General features: G+C 37.7%; 1 protein-coding gene across 1 annotated transcript in view; it reads left to right on the forward strand.

The window, feature by feature from the left end:
• The window catches only part of SLC1A3 (solute carrier family 1 member 3), a 62,900-nt gene extending 44,854 nt beyond the window's left edge, over positions 1-18,046 (forward strand). Inside the window, exons 5-10 of the mRNA XM_071732162.1 lie at positions 176-218; positions 7,690-7,985; positions 9,826-10,059; positions 12,422-12,616; positions 14,064-14,198; positions 15,459-18,046. Coding sequence (XP_071588263.1) covers positions 176-218; positions 7,690-7,985; positions 9,826-10,059; positions 12,422-12,616; positions 14,064-14,198; positions 15,459-15,663 — 1,108 coding nt within the window. The 3' untranslated portion in view covers positions 15,664-18,046. The remainder of the gene's footprint in view (positions 1-175; positions 219-7,689; positions 7,986-9,825; positions 10,060-12,421; positions 12,617-14,063; positions 14,199-15,458) is intronic.
• Positions 18,047-22,861: the final 4,815 nt, after the last annotated feature.

Raw genomic sequence — 22,861 nt, forward strand, 5'->3', positions numbered from 1 at the left:
AAGTTAACCAGGCCAATCCTATATGCCAAGCTCTACTCACTGTACACATTATTATTTATTTGCCTTAGGATTCCTTTGAAAATTAGTTTATCAATTCCTTTATTAGCTGTTCCTTCTACTTAAGATATTACTATAGTCTTATTACCTCTTATGTTGTTTTCCTTCTTTTTTTCAGAAATATGTTCCCTCCAAATCTGGTGGAAGCTTGCTTTAAACAGGTAAAAATGTTTTGTTATTTCCAACTGAAATATAACAAACTATGAAATTGTAACAGCATTTTCTTTAGGAATACTACTAATTATGCTTCCAGTAGAAACAAATCTTATGTATGCTGCCAGCTAGCAAAAAAACCCGAAACCAATCAAGCCTGTGCTTTGTTTTCAACCATATTGTCTCCATATTTGCTATGGGAAGTGAAGAAAATATCTTGCACAGCAAATAAAAAAATTTTTTTTTCAAAATGTCAGATTCAAAAGTCTACAGCAAGCTTCATTAGAGTCAATACAGAACTTACTTTTCAAAAATAATATTATCTAAAACTGGAAGATGATGAGGTATGCATCACCTGTGCAAAGACTGGAAGATGTTTGAGAATGTCATGTGAGAAATGTGCAGAAGTTTGGAACAGGTGACTTCCTGCCACCTATGATAGGAGTGCATAGGAATATTCTTTCTATGTTGCTTACCAGGTTCCTCTATCATTAACCTTGTCTTGACCTTAACTGTAAACCATTATTTTATTTTTTTTTTAAAGGAGGACTTTATAGATCCAGTGAAATCTATAATGTGTATTTCCATAGCCTAATTGCTTTCTATTGACCCCACAGACAATTTTGAACAGATATTATTTACCGGTTAATGCTGCATCAATTAGAAACAGCTGAAGTGTGGAGGTCATGAAGGAGGACAATATAGTAGGAACTTTCCAAAATCCAGCTGAGTTACATCTTGAAGAAGAACTGAAAAGATACAGTAACATTTTCTTTAGCTATATAAACAGAGACCAGTGAAAAGCAGTGAGTTCCTAGCTAAAAGATTTGGTCAACATCAAAGATAAATTAGACCTAGGTCCAAAGGCAACTAATGCTATACCTCTATTTTCACTAACAGTCATGATGAACTCAGGACAGTTATGCAGAAGAAATGGAAAGACAAAAGTCTATATCTAAACTAGAAATAAAATTAAAAGAATTTAATGTAATAAAGTCAGGGAATGATAAAATCTTTATCTCAAAGTTGTGGCAGAATTATGGCATAAAATTACAGACCTAGCACTAAGTATGTTTAGTAAGTCTCTCAAAGTGGGAAGTTATTACCTAAAACTAGTGAAAGCAATAATAATGCCTGTCAAATAGCAATTTCAAAAAGATTTGGGAATTGATTTAAGCAATTAAATAATCCATTAGTCTGATCTCAGTTGTACTGAAGAATGCTAAGGACCTTCAAGGAAAGTGTAAAGAATTCATAATAAATGAAAATGAAAAATATATTTAAACAATATAAAGAATAACAAAGGTTTCTGAAACCTAAATTGCACCAGAAAAAAAATTCTTTTTTTATTGTCTGGTGTTTTTTGTGAGATTTTTTTTCTTTGTTTTGGGCTGCGGGTTTTTTTGGTTGGGTTGGTTTGCCACAGAAGTACAACAGATCTAGTCTCTTTAGACTTTTATAAAACAGAGTCTTTAATATGAGAAAAGTGAAATAGTTGAGCAGAGGATAATATTTTTTTTTAAATCCTAGCATTTGTGAAAATAGAAGTGTAAGTTTCTGAAGGACTGGATGAGTCTCAATTGGTATTTTTATGAATGACATTGCCATAAGATGCACACAATGCAATTTGCAGGTGACAAGACAGTCCAAATACTATCAAGATATGTAACAAATACTAAAGAAGGTGTTCTGTCCCTGGCACACTGTAATATTATAAAGTCACAACAGCAGAGTGAATTGATTAACTGCAATTTCTAATTTGAGATGGGAAATTATCATCCGAAAGGAAAAAAAAAATTAAATCAATTAAAATTCAGCTCTAGGACATACTAGGTGACATAACTCCAAGAGAAGAAATAGAGGCAGAGGAATGTGACTGTCTGGAGTACTGAGTGTATTCTGGTCATTAAATTTATAGGAAGATTCATCCAGAGCACGTACAATGGAGGTAGGAGTTGGTGGGATATCAATAGAACACAGTGTAAGGAAAAAGAAGCTTGATTTAGAAACTACTCAGGTACAAAAAACAAAGTAGGAATCAACTTGCATATGATAAATATTTACACAAGAAGGAACAGAAAGCACCATGACTGAATTTAAAGTGGAAATTAAAAAGCTTTTTGGCCTTCATTACCCAAAGGGTGAGATCCTAGAATAATCTTCAATTAGGAGTCGTGTGGAAAAACTACTTCATTGGTTCTAAGATACAGCTTGAAAAAATGTTTTCAATTAATATCCTCAGGAAAATGAAATTTCACTCAGTGACTAGCAGTTCTAAATATTTGCTCTTTATTAATGATGTCCTGTAGATTCTGTTTACATCAAGTATAATGTATTTCTCATGTGTCTTACAGCTTAAAGGGATTTCTGAAAAATAGTTCAAAAAACCAGGAAAAGTTTCGTCAAAGTTTTTTCTGAATTCCAGCAGTGGTTCTTCTTCCTAAGCCCCAGGATTTTAAATCAGTCATACTGGCACTATTACCTTCTGAAGCAGATACCAAATATTAGATATTTAAGTATAGGTTATTTCGTTGTAATAGATTTGTTAAATTGAAACCATTTCACAGGAGAATCAAATATGTGAGAGATTCGGAGGTATCCATATGACTTTGAACATCTGACTACATAACTTTATTTTTATAAAGTTTACACCTGTTTTTTCATATGCTACTCAGAAGACTCATGAGGAAGGATGATCCCTCTGACACTAATCTGGTTCTGTAACACTGTGTTTGCTGGCCTAAACACAAAACATACTACTGCCTTTAGACATCCACACTCAGAGGTGTAATACTGATCCACACCTTTGCACATCCAGAAAACTTAGTTGACATTTGCATTCCACATTCAAATCACATCTTTTGATATATTAGGTTCTCACATTCTGTTTTATAGTATCCTTAGGCAGATTTCTTCCCTAGAAGAGATATGCCTTGGAATCCACTGGAAGGTTTTTCTTTCTTTCCCACCACATCCAGAAGATAGGTCCTCAAATGGCAGTGTTAGTACTCACAGCATGTCTTGAACCTATTATTTTCCCCATCAATAGCAAGCACTCCCAGAGCAGCTTTGTTAACACAAATGACCAATTGTAATTCCCAACATTTTTAAGCTCAAAAGATAAAAAACTACTCAAACTTCATAGCACAAAACACTTTCCTTCACATTATTCATTTCAGAGAAGTAAAGTTAATTTTCTGGATGTGGAATTGTTCTCCTGCAAAATGAAATGGAGCTGCATGGGGAGGGCATAAAAGGTGGAGAGGGCTGTAGGTGGAGTTAGGAAACCTTTTCTAGGTTTGTTGTTATAAGAATCATGAAGGAAAACCAGGACCTTAGGGCATACTTAGGAAGGATCTTCCAAAATCTTCTACTGTTTCTCATTCTGTCTTCTGGTTCTTTGGTTTCCCAATCCCATCAAATCTCTGAGGTCAGCAAAGCTGCCTCCTCTTCCTCCATCTTGGCACATTCTCTTTCCCAAAAATAGGAAGAGCAGTTGGACAGAATACTCTTTCTCCTCAAAAAAAGGACCTCCCATCGTGGATCACAGAAGCCACAAAGAATCTCTGTAGGAGAGAAAGAAAGTCCATGGAAAAGCTAAGGAAATCCTTTCATTCAAACCTTTCAGCTGAGAATCACCAGAACCATTTCAATCTTAGCTGGTGGGACAGAGACCCATCCTTGAGGAAATTCTGCTTGGACAACATCCCACCCTTGTCTAACAGGTCAAGATAAATAGAATAATCTGGAAAATGTTGGGTTTCAGCTTCAGTCTGTTCTTCACTAATTACTCACTCTCTCTCATTGAAAGCACCCTGGCTCTAGCAGGACTTCCACCAGTAAATCAGTGGCAGATAGGGATCACTGGAAAGGCAGATTGTTAATCCAAACAGCACACTTTCTGATGCTGGCTATTTCCATGTGACATAGTTCCTGTTGTCACTATGCTCTGATCATCTGGGGGCTTTTGTAATTTTTATCAGTAACAGGAGACTCTGAAAAGGCTGACTGCAGACAAATATTCCACACTTTACCTAAAACTAGAATACTTTGTTTATATTTTTCTATATACCGCAATACTCACCCCTAGTTTAGGGTATATCTAAAGAAATGTTTGGATTTATCTTTCAGCACTGGCCATTATCTCTTAATTTCTCTTCCTTAGCTAAATTCAAAAATTCTATCTAGCCTCAGGCTAAGCAGTCTTAAGCACTCTGCTTGTTAGGCAGATACTGCTTTTTAACTGCTGGTTCTTTTTGCTGTGCTCTGGGGATGTACCAAAAGACAGAAGAAACACAAGTGAATTTGGTACATCAAGAGATACAGAAGCAGTTTAACAGAATGATGCAGAGAACAGTCATTCTGTTGTGAATAGGTGGAATGTGACACCAGCCAAGGCATAAAGAACTAAAAAAGTGCATCTGATAACTACATTTCTTCTGAGCTAGTTTTAACTAAACATTCTATCCTGAACTCATCCTTACTAAGGGGACTGGAAGTGTTAATCACACATTCATGCCTGGACTTTTATATTTCTATACTTTACTTTCAGATAAAATTTGGCACAAGGGAGGCAATTCTCAGAGAAATCAAGACTGCACTGACAGCAAAATAAGGGCAGTTTATGGCCTAGCTCTTGGCTTGTCCCAGCAAGCAGCACACATCTAACATTAACAGACACATGATGTGTAGCTTTTCACCTCGTCAAACAGGTAGGGATGAGACAAGGATCTGAGGATAATGGAGGAGACTCAGGACAAAGTCAGTTCTGATGTGTCTAGGGAGAGTGAAAAATGAACAGGAAATCTGTTAGTAAATTAGGCTATAATTCCAGTCCTCATAAAGCAGCTTGTGTTTTTATGTATGTCTAACTTGTATGCCCTCAATTCCAGCATAATTACACCCTTCAGATATTTGCATTAAGGAATTTTTAGCTAAGTTTTTTCCTACTGAAAAACACTAATAAAATATACATATAACACAATTATCATACCTATATACATTAGTAAAAAATAAATAATTAGAAATACGTGATAGACAGTGTTAGGCAGTATTTTAGCATTCCTGTCAGGACATTAAAAACCCTGTGGTGGTATCTTCTAGAAAATTTCTTCTAATTCATCTCTGTTATGTAAAGAAGCATACCTATTCCCACCTCCCTGGCTGGCTAGTTCCAGTCTCAATGTTTTTCCTTCTCTGGCCTTCATCAGAGGGTGATCTGATGTACCTCAACAGCTTTACCCCAAAAATGTTTGTTTTTTTTTTCTTGTTAATTTTTCTTCTTATTTAGAATGCAGAATATGCTCACCAAGATATCAAACTAGAACTGACACATGGGAGAAATTATTGAAGGTTGGATGTGAGTGGGTGAGGGAGTGGAAGTGGGCTTTTCCACTGGTATCCCTCAGGAGTCTGTACTGGGACCCAGTTTAATATTTTTATCAACAATGTAGACATCAGGATCATGTGCACCATCATCAAGTTTTCAGATAACACCAAGCTCAGTGATGCTATTGATAAGCCACAGGGACAGGATGTCATCCAGAAGGCCCTGAACACATTGGAGAGGTGGGCCCAGGTGAACCTCATGAGATTCAAAAAGACTAAGTGCAGGGTCCTGCACCTGGGTCAGAACAATCCTCACCATCAGTACAGTCTGGGGGGTGAGGTTTCAGAAAGCAGCCATGTAGAAAAGGATTTGGGGGTGCTGGTGGATGAAAAGCTGGACATGAGACAACAGTGCTTGCTTGAATCCCAGGAGCCCAGTCATTTTCTGTGCTGCATCAAAAGAAGCATGGCCAGTAGACTGAAAGAGGTGATTCTGCCACTTTGCTCTGGGAAGACCTCACCTGGAGTATTGCATCCATCTCTGGAGCCCTCACTCAGCACAGGAAGGACATGGACCTGATGGGAGGAGGACACAAAAATGATCGTGGGGTTGAACACCTCTCCTGTGAAGAGAGGCTGTGGGAGCTGGGCTTGTGGAGCCTGGAGAAGAGAAGGCTCCGGGGAGACCTCCTAGTGACCTTTGAGTTCGCCTGCAGGGGCTACGGGAAGGCTGGAGAGGGACTGTTTGCAAGGGCCTGGAGTGATAGGACGAGGGGCAATGGTTTTAGAGAAGAGCAGATTAAGATTGGATGTGAAGAAGGAGTTCTTCACCATAAGGGTGGGGATAAAATGGAACAGGTTGCCCATGGAGGTGGCTGGGGCCTCGACCCTGGAGATAGTCAAGGTGAGGCTCCCACACCTTAAAACTTTTCAGCACATTTCATATAAACCCCAAGAATACCTGATTTCCATCGAGATTCATTCTGCTACTTCTTATTCAGAAGCTATCCATAAATCTCCTATGAGAAAGTTTTATTTGAAATTCTTAAAGACTTAAAGCCCTCAGGAGGAAACAGCAAATATGTGGAAGGAGTGCATCAAAACTCTTAAGGTGTGGAAATAAAACAGAAAATTAGGTCAGTGTTGATAGATGCTGATATTCCGATTTTCCATCTTAGTGATAAGTATTCCATTTCACTCAAATACTTTTGGAATGTGCCACAGTCTCCAGATATTGATAGAAATACTGCAGATCCTGGACTTAATATTTGTTTCTTGTTGGCATGCTCAAAGGAATAATAATCCAGATTTGCTGAATAACCTTGAAAACAGCATCCTATTGCTTTAATATGGTACTTAGCATTCTGAGATATATCAAAAACCTTTGACTAGTGATATTTAGTATTCTTTGTGCTCATCAGCATTTAATCAGGATGGGTCTGCAGGGCATTTTGAGCCCAGACAATAATATTGAGGGTGCATAATCCTCTTTCAAAAAGCATGAGTTGGGGAAAGATGAGTTTTCAAAGTAGATATTTAGGAGTATATTGATATTTTGCAATTGATTTTCCCATTCTATACTGGAACCGTTTAAGGTAGAAGCCTTTTCTTAATTAAGAAAAATGACTTGTCACTACAAAGCATAGAAAATGAAAGGCTTTGGGATAGCAAAGGAAAAACGATCTGTTATATATCTGTCACTTTCAGTCTATTTTTTTTCTAATTAAAAAAGAAATAGTAAGAAAACACCAGAGCACATGAAAACATTTTTATTAGCCAAAAAAAGTTGTTGTTAATATAATTTAACAGTTGGGAAAATGTTGTTAAGAAAAATAATAATTTATAAAAATGCAAACTAAAAATCAATTGTTTTGTTACAAAACTAATGAACATGACAGATCTGGTTTTGATTTGAACATATTTACCAGGAAATGAGTTCTGGAAGCTAAAGGTGAAGATTCAGCCTTGAAGTTGATATGGATTTTTGCTGCTTTCAGGAAAAAAACAGTTTTTCATCACAGTACATTTTACCAGAAATATTACACAAAGAAATATTAATGTCACAATAGTAATTAATAATTTAACATACAATTTTTAACTTTGCTGTAATTCACAGAATTTCTATATTTCTTTTTTGTTTTTTTTCAACAGTTCAAAACTAACTATGAAAAGAAAATGTTTAAAGTAACTGTTCCATCCAATGACACATCCACAGTGGCTTCCATAATAAGCAATGTATCAGAAGCAATGGAAACACTCACTCGAATGAAAGAGGAAATAGTTCCTGTTCCAGGTTCTGTAAATGGAGTGAATGCACTTGGCTTGGTGGTTTTCTCAATAAGCTTTGGCCTGGTGATTGGAAGCATGAGGGAGCAAGGTCGGGCATTAAAAGACTTCTTTGATAGCCTTAATGAGGCTATCATGAGATTGGTAGCTCTAATCATGTGGTAAGTGCTTCTTTGATAAATTCTGTTTTAAGTTACTAACAATAATTTTTCATCCAAGTCAGGCACTGGATAACAGAGATCTGTTTGGCAGGAAATTAGACAATAAGATCTGTAGCTTTTTTCATTCCTGAACCCAAGAACTGTAATTCTTTATGTCAATAATTTGCCCAAACATACCTAGTTATTCAGACTCATTCAGTGTATTTCACAGAGTCATAAAAATCACAGAATGGTTTGGGTTGGAAGGAACCTTAAAGGTCACCTAGTTCCAACCCCCTGAATGGACAGGGATACCTCCCAACAGACCAAGTTGCTCAAAGCCCCATCCAACCTGGTCTTCAACACTTTCATGGATGGGACATCCACAAATTCCTTGGGCAACCTGTTCCAGTGTCTCAATACCTTTGCTCTAAAGAATTTCTTCCATACATATAGCCTAAATATGCCCTCCTTCAGTAGACCAAGTTAAGCCATTACCCGTTGTCCTATCACTAGAGGTTGTACTGAAAAGACTATAAAAAGCTTAGGTTTAACATCAGAAAAATCAGAGTCTACAGCAGAACTTCCTAAGCTTACACAGACCCATTCTATGTCTTCATATAGATAGCAATCACAATATTAAGCTATGTCAGTTCCCTTATAGACTAATCCGACATCACTAAAAGAAACCAACAAACATCTCCCATACTCTTTTGGCACAGTAGGTGCACTGCTTACACATAATTTTTCTAGTTTATTATGTTCAGTATTAGGTAAATAAAACCAATACCTTTCCTGTCAGACATTGGGTATGAAGAGTTTTCAACAATGAAGATTTATTATTTGTCAGGTAGAATGTTAATTAAGAAAAGAAATTATGTCTTGTCTCCTTTACTACAGAAAATAAACAAACAATGAACTCCAAAACCCTACCCAGTAGCACACACACATATGTTGCAGTATTAGATTTAAAACTAAAAATTAGTGTATGTTTTCCAGTAACTACAATTCTGTTCTACCAGGAAATGTCTGCACAAAGTAAAAATCTTTCCTCCTCTTCACACTCATGCTTAAGGTGATAAAGGAGCACATGAGAAATGTTACTTTTGAAAAAAATTCAACACAAATTTACTGGCATAAAATGCAATTGAGATATGCCTCATAAATTTTGTTGTCTGGTAACAGTGAGAAAAGATGAGTTGACATTTATAGAAATAAAGCTATAAAAAAAAGTCCAGTTGCAGGAGAAGTATGCTCAGCACTAGATTTTTTCCCCTCTGTAGCTGTGCTTACCTACAGGAAAAAGCAGATCATACCAATTTCACTGCTGCCTCAGAATGCAGTTAACCTCTATCATACAGATGGTTTAATTCTAAAGTATTTATCCTATCCAATGTCTCACTGGATAAAAGGGGGACATGGAGCATCAGAATTTTTCAGCCTTCTGTGTGGGTTCCTTCCCCAGCAACATGGGAAAGAGCCCTGAGGGGGTAACAGGAACTGGGAAGTTCCACGACCTGCAGCTTTGTCATTTGAGCCTTCCTTCATACAGACAAAATTGGCTAAACTAGCTTTTACATGGCACTTTAATTCCAAAGGGAGATAATTTCCCTATGTGTCTGACAGGCACACTACACATCTTGAAATCCTGATCAGATCCTGAGTCCAACAGAGCGTATCAGAAACATTCACTGCTGTGATTTAATCCAGGTTGAACTGTTAAACTCTTGAACTTCTCAAAAATTGCACCCATCACAACAGTGAAATCCTACATTCCTGCAAGTATACAGACAGAAAAGGTATGGATGGGAGAGTGAACTACTTTATTCAGCACAATACTGATCTGATTTCTTATTGGCAGGTATGCTCCACTTGGAATCCTCTTCTTGATTGCTGGAAAAATTGTTGAGATGGAAGATATGGGTGTGATCGGTGGTCAGCTTGCCATGTATACTGTAACAGTCATCATCGGTTTGCTAATTCATGCTGTCATTGTCCTACCTCTTCTCTACTTCCTGATCACTCGTAAGAATCCTTGGGTATTTATTGGAGGCTTAATCCAGGCATTAGTCACAGCTCTGGGAACATCTTCCAGGTATAATACAATATTTTGAGACTATGTTGTTTTTATAATATAACTGGTTTGTGAAACAATTTTGCCTAGTGTAACTGGTTAATTCTTCATTAAAGAATTTACTTGGGCACTTTCAGTTCTGCTGCTGTCCAACAGAGGCAGTTATTACCATTATATTGACATAAACTCTATTTTCTGTAAGAACCCTTGAACAGACATGGAGTGAGTCTGTTGGTGATGCAGACTGTATGACCAGAACCCTTCTGACACTAGTTAGCCTTGATGTTTGAAATTTTTAAATAGTTTTTAATGGCTTACTGATAAAGGATGCAGATGGCAATGGAAGTGCATGGCAAAATGGACCAGGAAATCGGAAAGTTCAGGGGGGCTTCTAGGGGTGCCTGAGAGACCTTACTGGCAGCTGAATTCTGTGCTCAAAACTGCGATAACCAGTGATGAACCTGAAGCAGAACTGCCACTTCTGGTCTCTGTTGATGGAGCCATAGGTACATCATATGAATAAAATATGCATGTATGATGAAAGGAAGTGTTATTGTAATGCTAATTACATCATTCAATTACATTTCTGTACCATATGACCTCTCATAAAATACTTTTCATTTTAATAGATTTTAAAAGTATTTTCTAAAGACAGTATTGTAAATCAAACATTCTGTATTATTAAACTCAAGTCCCTGATATCTGGGATTATTTTGAAAAACTGGATGAGAAGATTTTGTGGCCATTATTGTGTCCAGTTCTGGGGCCATTAACATTAAAAGGACTTGGAGTTCCTGGAGGAAGTCCAGAGAAGGGCACAGGTATGATCAGAGGGCTGGAGCACCTCCTATGAGGTTGAGAGAGGTGGAGTTGTTCAGCCTGGAGAAGGGATATCTCTGGAGTGTCCATATAGCAGACTTCCAGTACTTGAAGGGGCTACAGAAAACCTGGGGAGAGGCTTTTTACAAGGGCATGAAGTGATAGGAACAGGGTTAACAGTTTCAAGCTTGAAGAGAGTAGGTTTAAATTGGATATTAGGAAGAATTTCTTCCCTGTGAGGTTGCTGAGGCATGGGCACAGGTTGCCTGGAGAAGCTGTGGGTGGCCTGTTCCTGGAAGTGTTCAAAGCCAGGCTGGATGAGGCTTTGAGCAACCTGGTCTAGTAGGAGGTGTCCCTGTCCATGCATGGGGCTTGGAACTAGGTGATCTTTAAGGTCTTTCCAACCCACACCATTCTAGGATTCTGTGAACTCCTGGGTCTTGAAAAACCTCTTTGCTTTGGTGTAAAAATTTTTACTTTGGTACAGATACATCTTTAAGAACAAAGTCCCCTGGCAGCTCATAATATGCGTACCTTAACCACTACATAAACCTCCTTTCTTAGCCAGTGTGTCAGAAAAGGAATTTGTTACAACGAGTGCTGAATTGGCACTTCTGTAGCAGGCAAGGCCAAAATGCTCAGTTAGGTTGGCCTGTAGATGAAATTATAAGTTATATCATGCTTGCATGTTGCAGCAGCGCAAAAAGATTAAACGGTGTACTGGACCCAGCTTTGATTTTCTTCACAGCATCTTTTAGGAGACATATTTTAGATTTGTGACCAAAACATTGATCAAACACTGATGAACAGGATTTGCAAGGCATCAAGACCTTGTCTGTTTCTCACTCTGCCACCACATGGGTAGGAAGAGGGTTGTGAAACAGGCTGGGAGGGCAGATGACTTGGACTAACCAAAGAGCTGTTCCATGTCATCTAACATCACGCTTATCAATGCAAAAGAAAAAGGGGATGTTATGGGGGTCAGTTATCTTTTCCTCAGGAATGGGCTGGGCATCTATCTACTTATGTTGACTGATTGGCCCTGTGGTGGGGGCAAGTAAATGAGTGGCTGTGCAGTGCTTGGGTGCCTACTGGTCTCAACCCACAAGCTGTAAAGTAATGAAATTGTCCATCCAAATGCCCTTTCCAGGAGAGGTCACAAATAAATCAGAGAAAACATGCTGTTTAGTGAAGGTTCAAATAGATCAGTTTTCATAACTTCAGGAAAGCAGTGCTTAGAGATGACTCAGTTATAACTTCATGACATTAAAAAAAGAAGTGGGTATTTAAAAAAAATTTTTAACTGACAAAATACTGAAGTTAGACACATTCAGACTAGGGATGATGTAGAAAATGACAGTAGTTAACCATAGGAAAAACTGTCCATGATCATTAGAAGAACCCCCATCATCAGAAGTCTTCAAATTTTTTAAAAAATATTTTGGTAGATCACATAAAAACTAAGAACAGTCTCTGTTATCATTACAATGCATGACACTATTTTCCCTCCCTGATTGTAGAAGATATATTATAACCTACCTTATTTTTTGTTTGTTTATTTCAGTTCTGCAACACTACCTGTTACATTTAAGTGTCTAGAAGAAATAAATGGAGTAGACAAACGAGTTACAAGATTTGTACTCCCAGTTGGTGCTACAATTAATATGGATGGAACTGCTTTATATGAGGCTTTGGCTGCAATTTTCATTGCACAGGTTAACAACTTTGATCTGAACTTCGGGCAAATTATCACAATCAGGTACAGAAGTCACTATTACCTACCTCTAATATAAGTGTATTTATGACTACTCCTTCTTGCTGTTTTATGTGGGATTAAACAAAATCATCTAGAACTAAAACTAAGAACTGCTACAGTAGCTAATTAACCATAATGACTTACAGCATCTTCACAGAGGAGGCCCCCAGGACACGTTCTCCACTAGGTAAACTTTTAAAAAACTGTTACATGGCACATCTACCACCACCCTTAGTAGAGTTACCCAGAACAGGTTTTAATTACCTAAATTTTCTTTCTTAAGTATTAATGCAGCCATGGAACCTATAGACTTACAATCAGTACCGGGTAGTTTATTATGCATGTAGAAAGAAGTAGCATCAAAGCATCACAGTGCTAATGCTGGTAGAAGTAGTGTTTCCTAGTCCTAATTGTCTTAGGATACAAGTAGAGCAGCCTGCATAAGGAGTAATAATTTTTAATTACACCAGCTGATAAAGGTGGACAAGACATGTACGATTGCCAGCACACAAGCCTTTATGTTTAAATCAGAACACCAAACAACCCATTAAGTAGCACTCAATAACCGATCTGCATTGATTTCATTATGTTTCTCAAAAAGTTTAAGAGAAAAGGATGAGGGGGAGACATGAGGAAGAAAGAGCTGTCATCAAGGGAAGAGGGGAACACTGTAGGAGAGAGAGATGGGTATTTATCACTAAGGAACACTGAATGGAAGACTTAAATGATGAGCTGGGAATGTAGAAGATTTTCAAGCAAAAGTGCTCCTCTCTGTAGAAACCACCAGTTTAATTCAATACTCATCAACAGAGGGCAAAACTCTGCCTTCACACTCTGAGGCAATAGTTCCACACTTACTAGTACAAGAGCTGCTCCCTGCCAAGTCATCTGGCAAAACAAATTCTTCCTAAATCAAGTGTAAACAAGCATATTTCTATGAAGTTACTAGACTGTAAATTCAGGGTTTCTGGCAGTTTTCTAATGGCAAAATGCCAATGGCTGGAGGACAGATACTTCACCTGGCGTAAGGTTACTGAGATGGACAGAGAATAAAAGTTCTTGCGTTAGATCTGCCAGGATCTAATGATCCAGGAGGACCAAATTACCTCCTCAGCTTTTATTATAGCATGTTTGAGCTTGTGGGGTCAGTTAGTTCAGAAAGTGGGGATGTGTGCCTATAATGCTTTGGTCTGGCCCATAGCATCTCGTAGGAGATCTACCACCTAGCAAAATCGTGTTTCTGAGTTCTAGATAAGGGTTTAGTGTAAGCATCTGGGATATAAGACCCACACTCCCCTGCAGCTATGCAGTGTTCACATGAGGAACTGGACTCATTACTTACTACTGAGTAAATGTATTCTTGCTTTTTATGTGTTTTTAATACTTGGCAGATGATAAGGAGAGTTTCTTATGGAAGTCAATTAATTGCTCCTGCCATCTCTTTGTACAGCATCACAGCTACAGCTGCCAGTATTGGGGCTGCAGGCATTCCTCAAGCTGGACTGGTCACCATGGTCATTGTGCTTACATCAGTAGGCTTGCCTACAGATGATATCACTCTTATCATTGCAGTGGACTGGTTCTTGTAAGTATTTTTATAAAGTCATTACGGGTTTAGACAATATTTAGAAGTTCAATAGGAACATTCTGGCAATACAGCAATCAGTGGTATAATTCTTTTGCTTTGAAAGGCAGTTAAAAAGAAATGTTAAAAAGAAACTGTTTCTCTAGAGCCATGGATTTTCTTAGAGCAGATGGTGAGGGGTGTTACTTAATGATGGCTCATTTTGCATACTAATGTGTTACTTAGAAACCTGGATCCTTCTACTAAGAAAATTTTCAGACACACAAATTAGTGAAGAATTGCTTTAGTACTCTATTTTTTGTAGGGTGATAATGAAAACCTTCCCATCAGTCAAGCTCAGAACTGGTTCAGATTTGTCCCAGTTAATTGCAGGCCTGCTAACTATCTAATCTAGGAAAGGTCCATATGGTCTTCATAGAAACAGAAATGAAAAACAGATGTGTAATTCTCTTCCACCACAATGCGTTGCACCTCAGTTTTTCCATTCTTCATCCATAGAAGACTAACTGACACCTCTTGTTATATGGGGAAATCCCCTAGGTCCAGGAACAAGATCAAAGGCAAAACATTTCCTCCAACACCTATTGTGCATAGCCTCTGCACTTTTTATACTTTCCAGAGGCTTTTATTCTTCAGTCTTCTCAAGTGATCCCTGTAAGAAGTTGCCCATGCTATTATTAGAACATCATGTCTTCAAATGGTTCTCTAACCACATGCCCACAGCCTCCTGTTGATGGAAGCTTATTGACTAACAGTTCCAGTCACTCCTCATCAAGCTGCCTCCTGGATCTTCTGGGCAGAAAACTCTAAGAGGGCTGAATTGTTGTATTACCTTGAATTAGTTCAGCAGAATTCCACCATAAATTATTGACCATAGCTTATGATCAGGAGGAAAATTACCCTAACAAGGTAGATTCTCGTTGGCTTACATGTTCGGAGGATGTAAAGCAGAACCACCAGGCTAGATAAATGCCCCTGAGAAGCCTTTACTATATGGTCGCTTTGTTGTCCTTATCAGACAGCTATTTCTTGCTGTGAAGTTGCCCAGGTTATGAGTACACTATGTGAGTGTAAATCCTAGTAAATCTGTTAATTCCTGTGGAAGAAATCATGGTATTAACAGTTCAGATACATGAAAATATATAAACTGGCTGAATAATTTGGTAAGTATTTAATATTGTTTGAACATTGCAAGCATCTGGTTTGCATGCTTGCCTTAACAAGTGGTGAAATCCAGGCCCCCTTATCATTTCTCCTTAGGGATCGTCTCCGTACCACTACCAATGTTTTGGGAGACTCCATTGGAGCAGGAATCGTTGAACATTTATCACGGCACGAGCTGAAGAACAAGGATGCTGAAATGGGTAATTCTGTGATAGAGGAGAATGAAATGAAGAAACCATACCAGCTGATCTCACAAGAAAATGAGAGTGAGAAACCACTAGACAGTGAAACCAAGATGTAGGGTAAAGAAGGTATGAGTACAACACTACAAGTGTGTAAAGCACACTTTTTCCAGCCATTTTTGTCTTGAATTCACCAAGTTCATTTATTTCTTATTTTCTCCCTTTATGCTAGCACTCAAAAAATTAATGAAAACATATTCCAAATTAGCAGTGATCACTGTACATGTTGGCTTCCCACTTAAAAAAAAAAATTGACAGGCAACAACACTGGTCCTGCTAGACATGTGCTAGTGGAGGTCAAAAAAAGAGATAGTCACCAAAATAAAAATAAAAAACAGTATATATATTACTCAGTTACTCAGTCCTATGAACCTATTACTCTTACTTTTAAAATTTTTTCCCCCTTTTTTATGAACTGTAAGCCAAAACCAGATAATAGAGCCCAAAAATTATTTCAGTTTTTTTAATACCTTTTGCAAAATTCCTAACATCTACAAACACACAATCAATATTCTATCTTGATAACTGCATCCAGATAAGTAAATCAACAGGATTTTCACTTTTTTATCTGTTTTGGTTGGTTTTTTTTCCTCTAGGGTTATATCATTCAAATGCTAGCAGGACAATAAAAAGGACATTATCGAAAGAATAAAAAGGGGGAAGATACATAAATTGAAAAAATAGCTGAATCAGCACTTTCATCATCTGAGATGAAATATTCCTGAGAAATTTGTTTTATCTAGACAGTTTTTTGCACTAGCCCCATCTGACCTTGAGAAAAACATAGACCATTCAGCTCCCACTGACCTGCAAACATTTACATATGTATGTATTTCCAGTCTGAATTTGCTGTTTTAATTTCAACGTCACAACCCACCTGAACAATCTATGTGTGCAAGTGTTTGTGGGAGCAAGGTCCTGGGCTATAATGACTCTGGAACAGAAAACCAGTCTTTATATCTGTCTGGGAAAAACACATAGCATGCTCTGGCTACAACAATTATTTACTTAATAAGCAATAAGAACAACCTTCTGCAGAAGGTGCCAAAGGGTGATATGCCCAGTTTCTAAAGGGAACGGACTCTAAATCTGAATCCCTGAGACCAACAGGATGTTTTCTGATTGGAAACATCCCACATGCTTGGAAACATCCCATTCCCATCATAATAAATGATAGAGTGATTAGCTGAATTTACATTTTTCCATCTGGGGAAGAATGCTCCCTATCTCAACATGAAATTTCTAAATCCTTGTATCTTTATCAGTAGCATCTCAAATTTTAAAAATAGCCCTTCAGAAAGTGAAGCTAATGAGAGATTTTTTTATTTGGAAAAATAAATTTCAAAATAGTACCTACCATAATTAATGCTGAAATTTTAATCAGAAAGTTTTTTAAAGCCCAAAATTGTAGGTTTCTTTCAGGGAACAGAGAAGGAAAGAATGAAAAACTGGAAACAATGCACTTGTAATCCTGTGGCATTTTTTGTTCAGGATTATCCCCTGATGAAGCCCTTTTCTAAAAATATAAACCATGTAATTTCTTTCCTTTATGCCTTGCATTATTATAGAGGTTAAACCAGAAAGTTTTATATCGCAGTTACAGCTAGGGGAATGAAAAAATATTAATTGACCAACATAATAGTGTTGAGTGACCTTTTTTACTAAAATGTCCAGTTGCCTTCTTTCTCTGTCTCCCTACCACAAAATTCTGATGATGAAAACAAGGGATTCCCTTGCATTGTGCCAGATGGCACTGAAAGATATTCAATATGTTGCTTCTGTCACTAGGGAACTTTAATATGTTGTACAAGTAACTAGTGAAAATGTCAGCAGGCTGGTTGAAGGTAAATCTTTTCCCAGACAAGACTGTTTATTTTAGGACTGAAAAGTCCTGCCCATTTTCTGCAGTTCCGTAACCCAGAAAATACGAGCAGGAACTCTCCAGTGAATGAAGTGAGTAGGGTTTAATACAGAGTATTAAGCAGTCAAACCTACAAAGCTCTAAATGAGTCTCTAACTAAAAAAAAAACAAGTACAAGGGGGATATTTTTTGCTAACAGAATGCAAATGTAGTATACAGACAGGCATTTTATGATATGTAATTAGAGATATTTTTATATAGATACTGTATTCAGAATGTGTGTATAAACATTAACTGTAGAATTTATGACATAACAATTTAATTTTTTGTTAAGATCTTGCTTGGAAATACATTGCAAAGACAATGTAAGTGGCTTTCTTTCTATGACTTCAGCTGAGAAAAATTAATGGTGTCACAAAGAATGTGATCTTTTTTATACTAACTTTGTTTCTTATGGAAATCAGGTATTATAGAAAGATTCCCTTCCCCATCCCTCATTGGTTCTGCATTGGTATGCACTCAGAGTGGATTGAGAAACATTACTTTGTAGATGTATTTTCAATAAAAATAGTTTTACATTACTCCTTTTTTTGCAATTTGGACTTTTTTTCAAAGGCTCTGTATTAGAAATGTCTCTTTAATTCAGAGCCAGCATGACCATAATATGGGATTTCAGCTATTCCAGGCCATTCTGTAGAGGGATTTCATATAGCAGGGCTTCCTCACTACAGATATCTGCTCCTAGTTTCATGATCGAAAATAAACAAGGGGGAGGAGGGAGGAACATTAAAAATTAAAAGAATCAGTGTCCATCATACTCTAGTTCACTCAAATTCAAGTATAAAAATGCACATTGATATCTGCAAAATACTAAAATTATTTACATTGTAATAGATTAATCTACTGCAAAGCTGCCAGTTAATTTTAGTTGTAGAATCAGATGGCTGAGGTATTACAGCTTTGTAACATTACAGCCATCCTAGTCATTCCACTATTTTTCTCACAGAAGTGGTTTGTGATGGTGTCAGGGTTCATCTGGCAACAACTTTGGCTAGCAGTTAACAACTAATGGAAGTGGATGACTTGTCTGAAGGACTGGAAGGTATAAAAGACACAAGCTGAATCACTTGCATCTGCAAAGCTGTGTTGGTTGAAACACAGATGGCGGCAGCAGGGAAAACTCCTGCCTCTCTGAATATGCACCAGCAAGACACTGGACAATGGCATCTATGAATTAGCCTGCAGTATTTTGAGTGAAAACAATATATAATGCAACCAATTTTGTAAAAAACATTCAGAGAAACCATGGTGTTCTAATGTGCATGAGCATAACTTATCCCAATTTTTCTGATTACCTACATATCAGTTTACTCTATCCAGGTAATTTTGTGTTTCCAGAATTACTGTCATCATGAGAAGAGCTAAAGGAAGAGGGTTTGTATCACTGGACAGTGACCTTGCTTACTCTTCTTTGCTCCCATGCAGAGTAAAGATATCTGGTATTCCATAATTTTTCAGAAATGTTTTCATTTAGAAGTTGGGGTACAAAACAACCCTTCCATTCTTAGGTAAAAATTCGTGTCTCTAACAGTGTGTGGTCAGTATGAAACAGTGATCATGCACGTGGAAAATCGACTACTGGCACAGTAAAGTACTTCCCTTCTGAAAGACTGGATTTGTACAAGGGTCACTGGGGTACCAACACAAGCACAGCTGATAAGACATTTGGGACTTTTTTTTTAACTCGCCCTGCTTTATTTAATAGAGTTACAATGGAAATGGTACAGAAGAGTACATCTTGCTTCTAGTGTAATCAACAGAGTGCTAGTTATGATCAGCAGTGTGTGATTAGTTTGCTTCTGACGTGACCAGAGATTTTTCAGAACAGGATAAAAAGTCTGAAATGAACTGATCGATCACTCCTAGTCTGGATATCTGTGTGATCTTTTAAAAGAGATCAGTTTACCCTGGAAGAATGGATTAAGATGGAAAAAGACACTTGTAAGACAGAGAAAGACTTGTACACCTCTATGCCAAACTAAAATCCCAGACTTGCAACATCAGAGAGTCAGCAAGATTATTTGTGATCATGAGAGCTGTGGTCAGCTGATATAATCCTGCATGGTGAGTCCTTTCACTTCTTTTCCTCCCCCATTTGGTTCATCTGATGTCTCTAAGATACCCAGAGGTATCTAAAATTCCAAAGTGTTAGTACAGGAGCACTTGAACCAAAGTTCAGCATGCCTAATCACACAGCTGGGGCTGCACAAATATTTGATTTTTCACTTCAGTGAAAGAACTGAAACACTGGGGAGAACAGTCCTTCCAGAGCATCATGAAACTTGTGAAATATTTATTCTTTTTTTTTTTTCTTAATAAAAAAGGAACTGTTTCTTCCAGGTATAATGAAATGTTTCATTCTTGATTTCTTGAAACACCCTATCTCACTTCTAGACCACTTTTACTTTATTTTAAATTAAAACAAACTCAGTTGTAAAATGAACTGTAACATGGAAAGAAAACACTGAACCAATTTGCTACAAGATGTCAAAAAAATTAAATATTCCAGTTTTTCTATAGTATCTTCACACTTTAAATGCAATTGTATTTACCAAAGTTGTCACAGCTTCAGAAGTACTTGCTTCAAAACTGCATTTTTCAGTAGTGTATTTTTACATTAATACTTTTTCTTTGCTCTATAAAGCATCTTTTCCCAGACACTGCACATTTTTCAGCTTTTCAGTTGCTTAGAGTTTTTCTTCACTGTAACACTGACTTTTAAACAGTCTTTCAAAAGTCCTGATATTTGATAAAAATTATAAAAAACAGGTCTTTTCTCATGTTTTTCCCAATAGTGTTATTGTAGTAACAAGAATAGTAACAATAGTAACACTATTGGAAATAAACTCCTGCTCATAAACTTGAGTTCATTTCCTGAATTGTGTTTTTTTTCCATGCCTCAACCTGTTTCTCATTTTCTGCAGTACCATATTCCTCTCTTTATCTATCCCACTTTCTCTCTTGGCCATATTCTTCATTTTTACAGCTACTTCTACAAGAATCTCACTGCATTAGGTCTCTTATAAACCCAAATTCAGATCTCAATAGTATCCTTGTTCTTCTCCATAAACCTAAACACAATTTGGCCTGTCTGTGCTTTGGTTCCCCAACAATACAATGGGGACAATAGTATAGTCCTAGCACCAGGGTTGTTTCCAGAGAACTCAGTGTTGTGGAGTACAACATAACCATACAACAGAGCTGATACACACAGACACACACGGCTGGATCAAGTCTTCTGTATCATCCAAATCCTGACAATTTGCCCCAAGAGTGTCATATCCTAGTACCCAATAGTACCTTTGTACTGTTATCTGCTGTCGTATAGATACTTCAGATGTCTGTAAGAAGTTATACTGCCTTCCCTTCAAAACAATACCAAAATGAATTTGTTCATTGTAATTGTACATTAAAAAAGGCCAAATTCTGTGGTGTTTGCTGGCTCCTTTCACCAGCAAAACTCCCATGAATAGCAATAGGGAGAAGGATAAAATAAAGATCTGACTTGGATTTCATACACAGGGAATGAACTACAGTGCAAATAAATTCAGAATAAAATGAGTACTGATGAGACTGGCATTCAGTCTGAGTGGGTGCTTCACAAATCTCCCTCCAAAGATCTGCCAGTTCACCTTGCCCCTGACCTGCAGTTCCTCTCTTGCTCAAATCCTGCTACTCTCCCAGGCAGAAACTCCTGACCGTGCCAAATTGCCTGGTGGTTTTGTGATATACACAAATGGGGACTGGGATGAGACCACCCAACATGCTTTCTTTTGCAGGCTAAGCCAGGATGCAAGGCCGAGCCTCCAGAAGAAAAAGACTACAGTACTAACCCACTGTGCCACTTAGCCTCCACAGTGCAAAAGAGCTATTCAGATGCTGCCAGCTCTTCATTTTTAGATGTACTGTGGCTCTGTAACAATCAGCCTCCAAAGAACTGCAGTTTCCCAGCAATGACAGCCAAATTTTTTGTCCCGCTGGATTATGGTGCCATCGTGTGGCAAATGTTTTCTTACAAATAGTTTTCCTCCAATTAAAAAAATTAAGTTAAATCCTCTGATGAGCAGTTGAGCACAACACTTAACATTTGCTTCAGCTGCACAATGTTATTATTATAATAATCCAATTTATTCACATAAAGAATATACTCATTCATCTTGTCTTCTGTTCAGCACTGCCTTAAAAAGGTTTCGCTGTGAACACCTTAATTCTTGTAATGATACATTCCTCTGTGTGTTCATATGTCTCTGCTTTACCTGAGCATCTCTCAAGCAAGATGAAGGTGACTTAGGAAAAAATGAACGACAGTTTCCGAAAAATATTTTAGATACTGGGGGAATGGTAGTGGATGGGCTAATTTGCTAACACTAATTACTAACCTAGTAGAGTTTCACACAGTTATTAACCTCTCTTCCATCCTCAACTGTTTCTCTTTGAAAGGGCTTTCTCTTGGTAAACTGATGTCCCCAAGGTGCTGTGAAAATGCTATATTTCCACACTTGGAACCTATACCTACCATGTCTTGATGCCCATGGGCAGTACAAAGACATAAGCATTTTGAAGGGACTTGAGACTCGAGACTCAAGCCAAGCATTAATTCTGCTGGAACCATTGATTAACACCTAACTAAAAAAGTATCATCCAGGCTGTCAGATGTAGCCAAAGCGCATTTGGTGTATCTGATGAAGAAGACAACATACAAAACTTTTAATCTAAGTTTTCCTTTCTCCTAAGACAGTCTGTCCCAGGCCAGCTCCCCAACTCAACTCCTCGAGCCAGCCAGTGAGCTGTAGAGCTCCTCAGAGTACAAACAAAGCGTGAACATGGCACTTTTCTTCCTTCTGTTTCCTTCTGGTGGGCTGGTGGCTCAAAATCTCTGCAGTACTTCAGAATTCATATGAGTCAGGTGAGATCTTCCAGGGCCACATCCACCAACTATGCAGCTGCATTCTGCTTCCAGGAAGCAAAAGATGTGTGCCATGTGGCCATGACCTGAGCTTTTCCTTTGCAAACTACAAATTCTGCCAACCCTTGTAGGACTAAGTATTGTATTGAAAACTCAGTCAGAATTAGAAGAATTTTGTCTGCATTGTTTAAAAAATATTTCCAGCCCTCACAGCTGTCTAAAAATATGTGATGATAAAAATTATGATGTGATAATAAGAACCAGAAAGCAAAGAAAAAGAACTCCAAACTGTTATTTTTAGGTCCATCTTAAAAAGGTCCTATCTCATGATTTTGAACGTGTGCAGTAATACTGAATCTCACTTAACCAACATTCCTCAAAAAGCATATATTGATCTTCCTGTCAAACAATGTCCTTGTCAAACTTCTCT

This window comes from Heliangelus exortis, chromosome Z, assembly GCF_036169615.1.
Source record: "Heliangelus exortis chromosome Z, bHelExo1.hap1, whole genome shotgun sequence".
In the NCBI taxonomy this organism is placed as follows: domain Eukaryota; kingdom Metazoa; phylum Chordata; class Aves; order Apodiformes; family Trochilidae; genus Heliangelus; species Heliangelus exortis.